This window comes from Blastomyces gilchristii (assembly GCF_000003855.2).
Source record: "Blastomyces gilchristii SLH14081 genomic scaffold supercont1.30, whole genome shotgun sequence".
Classification (NCBI taxonomy): Eukaryota; Fungi; Ascomycota; class Eurotiomycetes; order Onygenales; family Ajellomycetaceae; genus Blastomyces; species Blastomyces gilchristii.
The window spans coordinates 557171-565147 of NW_003101661.1; the positions used below are offsets into that span (position 1 = coordinate 557171).

The 7977-nt window shown below is 29.9% G+C and overlaps 1 protein-coding gene across 1 annotated transcript; it reads left to right on the forward strand.

Annotated features, from left to right (window-relative positions):
* Window positions 1-6932: 6932 nt before the first annotated feature.
* On the forward strand, window positions 6933-7215 carry BDBG_17904 (uncharacterized protein; the record flags this gene model as incomplete). The annotated part of the gene is made up of 2 exons (XM_031725523.1): window positions 6933-6947; window positions 7023-7215. Coding segments are annotated over 2 exons (207 nt in total), but the record flags the coding sequence as incomplete, so codon positions are not given.
* Between the last annotated feature and the right edge of the window lie 762 nt (window positions 7216-7977).

A 7977-nucleotide genomic window follows, 5' to 3' on the forward strand; every position in this document is an offset into this window, starting at 1 on the left:
CTCTGCAGTGTTTCATTTATATAGATCTGAAAGATGACTGAAGTGTTACAAAGATTAAAAGATAAAACAAGAGATTCAAAATTATCATACTTGATATAAAAAGTCATTTTCTAAATGTTATCTTTGTTAATTCTGATTCTATGATAGATATTCTGTATATCAATCTTTGAGAACATCTTTACTTCAGATAATCAATCAATCATCTCATTAATCAATAGTAATGAATAGTAATTCTTAACTGTTATCTTATTGAGACCTCTGTAGTCTATACATAGACATAGTCTATTATTCTTCTTAAGCACAAAGAGTATAGACATCTCTGTCAGACTCTTTGATAAATATATTCAGTTCTTTAATTACACTTCTTCAAGATATTTGCACAGAATATTCAATTCCTTTACAGATAAGTTGTAAAGAGACCTGTACAGCATCATTACACTATCTTCAAGACAAATCTTATATTATATCTTGATATCAGGAAACTTTGCTGCTTCTCTTTTCAAAAAGACATTCTTAAAATCTGTAAAGAGATATTATGTATATCTGTCTTCAATGACAGATACTGCTGCTAATCTTATAGTGAGAGTGATAGCTTTTTCATCTGTTCTCAAGTCTTAATCACCTGCTACACAGTATATCAACTTAATCTTTTTCTCAAGATTCTTCTGATGAAACTCTTCAGATTTCTCCATCACTGTCTCTTTATCAGTGAGACAGTACTGTCACACCTGAGTAACTCAGTCAATAAGAGAATTGTTTTCTCTCAATTATAAAAGATCTAGAATGATGTTCTTATCTATGATATTAACTGTGTGAAGAAGCAGACTGCTTTTCTTGAAGATTTCTTCTGAGTCTGTGATCACACACTTCACTTGAATTATGCTAAAATAGTGACATTTTATTCCATCAGTAAATTTCATATAATCTAACAGATCTATCTTCTTTCAACTCTTCATCAAAGAAAAGAAATAGAATATGAAGTTAGTATCTACTCTGAAGTTGAGTAGACATCTCACTAATATCTTCTCATTCAGAGTATGCATTGTGATTGTAACATGAACTCAGAGATATGAGAATTATCAATTCTTTTCTTTCTCTTCTTTATCTTCTGCAGATACATTTGTCAGAAGAGAAGTCAACTTTGAGAAGATATCTTCTCAGTTTCTTCTCTTCTTCAGCTTCTTATAATCACTGATATAGTGATTATCAGCTCTACAGTTGAAATAGAGATCTTTATCAAATCTTTTTTAACATTTCTTCACAGTGAGTGAAGAATCAGAATACTTGAAATTCTTCTTTACTTTCTTCACACTGAAGCTGTCACAGCACTGTTTAGATCTCATTATTAATTATTTAGAAAGAGTCTTATTAATCTTTTTCTCAGAGAATTAATTATTCAAATAGATCTGAGAAGTCAGATTGACAAGCTCAGTGTAATTGATTGATGAACTCTGATATTATGATATCATTATCTGCACCTTGTGAGTCAGCTTCATGAGATAAAGCTGTGTTTTTAATTAATTCAAATTATCAGTTAATTCCTCTCAATATTCTTTGAATCTTATGTTGAAATTAGAAGAATTTTCATCATCTTATTGATATAATGAGTTGAACTGCTGCATTATCATGAAGCTATGATTACAGTGATTTTTGATTTGATTCAGTAGAAAGTTCTTGAATTCTTCTCAAGTCATGACAGTATTGATACACTCAAGCTCTCTCTTCTTAATAAGTCAAGTAGTCACAGAGGTGTCTTCAAGAAGATTGACAGCATATATTACTCATATCTTATGAGTATTATACTGGCTCAGATTAAGGTGGAATTTCTGTTCAAGAATACAGATAAAGCTGTGAAATTCAGACAATGTGTTTCTCTTGTATCTCAGAGAATCTCTGATCTTAATCTCTCTATCTTCATAATAGAGATAGGTGTGTAGAGGCTGTGACAGTGACAGAATGATTGAAGAGCTCATGTCAAAATGTGCAGTGAGTTCAGAAATCTCAGATTTCTGTCAGAGTAGAGATGTACACACTCTAGGAAATGATGTAGTGTTTCTTTCAGAGAGTGAAGTCAGATCAGTCCCAGTGCAGGTGCATGAGGTTATATCAGTCTGTTAGAGCTTGACTGATTTAAATATGTAATCAGATTGAGTGATTTAAATTATAATATGATGAAACTGAAGCAGTGACTAGTCAGTAGCAATCAATATATAGAGATAGTTGTTGAAGAAGCTGTATAAGTGAGCTTGACTATCTTGCTTGAATAGTGAGCTTGTAGACTACAGGGTTATTGTGAGGATATCACAGATATGATACTTAGTATACTAAGAAGATTGTATGAGACATGCAGTAACTCTTATATATATTCCAGTAGAAGAAAAAATGAATTGCTGACTCTTTTGATGAGAAGCCAGCATCTAGCTATTCTATATAGACAATGAGCTGATACCCTCCTCCTATTTCACAAGTGAGGATAGCCGGAGTGATATCTCAGCGGCGCCTCATTGTCAAGAAAGAGTAATCTGCTGACCTCATATAGAAGTGAGGTTCTCATATTCATCAATCGGATCTTTCTATGATATATCTGAATGATGTCATAGGGTGGTTGGAAACCGGTTCGGATGGGATGAAATCATCCGCATGGAAGCGATGAGCCGTGTGGAACCGCAACGGGGCCTTGACGCGGCCGGGAGCGTGACACTATTTTAAATCTTATATACAAAGATTTAATGATAGATTTGACTCAATAGAATGCTTATTCTGCAATGTAAATAAGAATTCTGAGTATATTATAATACACTGTGTATTATACAATAGTCTCAGAGTCAGATTGAAAGAGAAGTATAATCTAAATCAATTAAATATAAGATTCTTATTCTCAACTGAGACAGAAATTAAATATTTAATAGACTTTCTATCAGAAACTCAAGCAGCTATAAGAAAATGACTAAATTCAGAATTATCTGAATATGAAGAGAAGAAAATTAATCAGATATAGTCTGTTAAAATAGCTATACACTATCTTTTAATAATTTGTTTTATTACAGTCTCTCTTTACTTTATCTTTTTCTTTCAATTTCTTTCTATCTATCTATTTAATGTGTCTATCTTTAAGACTGTGTTCTGTTTCTCTTTTCCTTTGTCATGATATTGTCAAATGATTTCAAAGTATCAGAAGATGTTAAAATACTATAATTTGTAAACAGTTTTTATATTCTGAGCTGAAATTTTCTGATTTTACATATCTGAAATTGATGAATGTATAATAGTTAACTTTACAGATATAGGAAAAACCCTGAGAACTTTTAGTTCTCAGGTAGATGTCATAGTCTCTGACTGCATACATCTATAATTGAAGAATAATAATAATAATAATAATAATGAGATAGAAACTGCTAAGATATACACTACTATATACTCTCTATCAAGACTTTCTCTCTTCAGAGTCTTAATATTATAGAGAATATAAGTCTGTTTCTATATAATAATATAAATATTGTCAGTGAGATGTAGAGAAACTGATTATTTATATCTCAAAATAGAAGACTTTGTCAATGATTATATCAATATAGAGTTAATTCTCAAATTCAATAGAAATCTAGTATTACTGTTCTCAATCTCTTGCAGAATCTATTGAATATTGAGATATTAAAACTAGATATAATATATCTCACTGTGCAGGGATCAAAGACTCAGTCAAATCTTAAGATATACTGATTTTATAGTTGTTATATCTATTAATTATGTATCAAATACAGTTACTGAGATATCTTTTTATACTTTTCTATCAGAGATGAGCCAGATTGAGAGAGATGATACAAGGATGAGACTTGATATTAATATCTAGATACACTGAAGACAGACTGCAGAGATTGCACTTCAGAAGTGACTGTTGATTATATACTTGATATTATTATCAAGATATCTTTTTGTATTTTTCTGCTGGGGATGAGTCAGATTGAGAAGAGTGATATGAGAGTGAGACTTAGCATTGATGTTTTGAAACATCAAAGATGAACAGAGTTTTCACAGAGATTGCTTCTCAGATATCTTCACAATCACAGATCAGAGATCTTTCAAAATTGAGAAGATTGATGCATATGACTAGGTCTCTTCATCTTACAATTTGTATAGCAATCTGGCCCAGGATTGTGATGTGATAGAGGAGAATGAGAGATACTCCTACACAGAAGTTTTGAACAATATCTGATTCACATTTGGCTGAATAACTCCATCATCACACAGGATATGCGGTCGGCGATGGGGTCAAAATGCTCGTATGATCGAGGGCTTTTCAATGAATCTATCAGCAGGTTCTTATTCAAAAAATCGAGCGAGTTCGTGGTGGAGCGGTTGGAGAATCTTTATTATCTTATAAAACTGAAACAGTAAATCAATCACATATTTCAACTGAGTTTACTTCATATCAGAAAGTTTTAATATCTGAATCTTTTTCTGATCAGAGTATTGCACTCAATGATCAATCATCTGATATAATCAAAGAGTCTGAATAGCTATCTTATATATTAAATTTCACTATATTCTAACATTCTGTATCATATTCAGTGATATGACTGATTTATTTATTTATTAAATATCATAGAATTATTGTTATTATTTAGAGAAGATACAAATCATATTAATAATATTTTAAATCTGTGATATTTAATTATAGTCATCTATTTAAAATTAACAGTAGTATTATCAAAAGCATATCAAAAATAATATCAAAAAGTGTTATTAAAAAACATTATCTTTTATAAAGTAGATATAAAAGTTACTTGAGTAATCACTTTTATCTCATTCTCATCTCAAGAATCAGTTATCTCATTATTCTTCATCTCAATGTTAAGGTTCTTTATCAGTGTTTATATTACAAGTTGAATCACATGAGTAATGTAGAGAATATGATCTTGTTTATTATTTCAGAAATACAAAGTCAATTTTTGCTTTAAACTCTTCATCATAGTATAGTTATTCACAGTATTATCAGTTATAATTATAAGAAGACTGAGACTAATATCTCAATAGTCATTTTTAATCACAGTTATTAATATCTCTGTTATATAATCCTCAGTATGACTACTGATCAATGATTCAAATTCAATTAATATCTCTTAATAAGTTCAGTTCTCATCAATGTAATAACATATAACTCTCATAAATGTAAGATTGTTTATACTAGTTTATATATTTACTGTGAGAGATACTCTTTAATGATTCTTCAACTCTGATTCTAGATATTATATATTAACTTTGTAGTATATCTTAAGATTGAACTGAAGACAGAATTAATATAAAATATAAAGATTTGAATTAAGCATTTAAAGAAGTGTTCAGAATTCAGAGTTTTCAATTGATCAAAGAGAAAGATTCAGAGATATACACATGCAAAGTAATTATTCACAGAAGTTATTAGATAAGAGTTATAAAATCAGAGTACTGATATATGATCATTTTCACATGATTTTCTTCAAATTAGAAAGTTAGTATTATTAAAAATTATTATCTGATAGAGTAACTTATCAGCTCAGTAGTAATTTTCTGATTATTTTTCTTTTATTATCTGCATTCTGATGACTTCAGATGTTAAAAAATTTCTTCAGAACTATAATCAGTTTATGATAAATATTTCTGAATAAAGTTATAGTGATTGTAGCAGAGAGATGACTCTTCAGTAATTTACAATGCAATCTGTTAATAATTATTCTATAGTTTATCTCAATATTTGTGTTGAGTTGTTCATAAATTTTGTGACCTGGAATGAGATGTGAAGAATGAAGTGATTATTTATTATAATTGAAAGAGAGTATTCTGTATTGAATTGTAAATAATATAGACTTTATAATTCACAGTGATTTCTTGAAGAGTTTATGAATCTTTAATAGAATTAAAAGAAGTGAAAGAAGTGAATTTTTAGAAGATATAATAATAATTTAAGAAAGATGATAATTTATTTTCAATAACTGATCACTGATGTGTGTAAGAAGAATTAATATAAGAGAAAATAATCTTATTTCTTAGCTTAGTTATAATTTTAGTACTAACTCAGATTGAATATTATCAATGTATAAAAGTAAATAAACAATCTTGATTAATCTCATGCTCAGGCTAGACAACTACAGAAGGTGATCAAGTTCAAACTTGGAATCTCAAACACAGTTTAAAAAACCTTGAAAATTCCTAGCACAATCACTGACTCTTTATCTTACTCTTCTTCTTTCTTTTTTCCTACTTCTTCTTCTTCTTTGAATCAGAAGAAAACATATGCTCAAGCAGCTGAATCTGCTGTCTCTAAACCTGCTGTCTCTAAACCTGCTGTCTCTAAATCTGCTCAAAATCCTGAGAAAACTGAGAAGAATACTGCTCATGCCTCTATTCATAGAAAAGTGAAAAAGAAAATGTAAAAAGAGAAAAACTTTCAAATCTTCAGAAATAGAAGACTTATTCTCAAAGTCTCAAATCAGGACATTCTGCAAAGAAACAGACTAAACTCAAATCTCATTTTCAGAATCAGAAATGAAATTAATCAGCAGTTCTTTTCTCAGTTGATGACTGATATTGAAGTTCAAAAATCAGTTATAACTTCAATTGAGTCATCATTCTTTGAAAACTTCATTATTCTGACTACAATGCCTGAATTCAGTGCTGAATTCCTTATTCAGAATGAGAATCTCTGAAAGTCAGCAGTAGAATCTTTGCTAAACATAATAATTCTATCTGAAAGAGATGAAAAGTGAGATAAATTCATTCTTTATAATATTTCAGTTGAAATTTTTGACTGTGAAGAAGAAATACTACTTCTCAAAAATGAATTGAAAGAATACAACTCTATTCAACTGAGAAAGAAGCCTGTATAACTAAATTCAATTGAGTTCAGATAAAGCAGAAGAAATGTCTCTGTTCTAGTATATATAAAAATACTTGAACAGTCAAAGATCTCTGAAGTAAGAGTAGCAGATTTGAAAATGAGAGTTCATGAATACAAAGACTCAAGAATGAATCTCAAAGCTCAAACACAGTGTTCAAACTGTCAAAGATATGAATACTTTGCAATCTCATGTTTTAGAGACTCAAAATGTATATTCTGTGCCAGAGATCACAAAACTAGTGAGCATAAATGTGAAATATGCTTAAAAAGAGATGAAATATGTCAACACACTCTGCTTAAGTGCTCTAATTGTAAAGAAAAACATATATCTAGCTCAAAAGAATGTATGTTTGCTCCTAGAACTCAAAAGAACTGGAGAAAAGATGAAGCTTAAAGTCAATCTAGAACTGAAGAGAAGAGTCAAGCCAGTAGACTTATAATTACAAGCTTAAAAAGAAGAAACTCTCAACTATCTAAATCTTCAAACTTCAATTCTCCAGCTAAATGTAAACAGAATTTGAATTCTCAAACAAACTCCTGTTAAGATTAGAGAATTGAGAAATGACTCTGATGATAAACTAGATATAATGCAAGTAGTTGAGATTCCTACTTTTCAAAATAGTTATAATCTACTATCTGATGATAGTGACTAGATCCTACTCTATCTCTACTCTCTTTTAGTATGAATATACAACAAAAACAACAAAGAAAGTTTAAAAACTCTTCAAAAATCACATTTATTCAAAATAATGTGAATAGAAACTCAAATTATATTTATTCTTATCTTCAAATTGCATTTAAATAAAAAGTTGATTTTATACTACTTCAGGAACTGAATTTTAATACTGAGTAAAATTACATCATTTCTTATTCAAGCTACTACTACTTTCTATCTCAAAAGTCTGAGATAAAGTCAAGAGTAGTGATCTATGAAAGAAAGAGATCAAGATATTGTGATTCAAAGGTTGCTTAAGCCAGCGTACAATTACAGGCGTACGCCGGCTTCTTATATATTGAATCTTGTATGCTAATTTAATTAGCGGCCACTATGGCCCCTTTACACTCATATGCGTACGCTAGTAGTTCAGAAGCGGCCGCGGTATTAT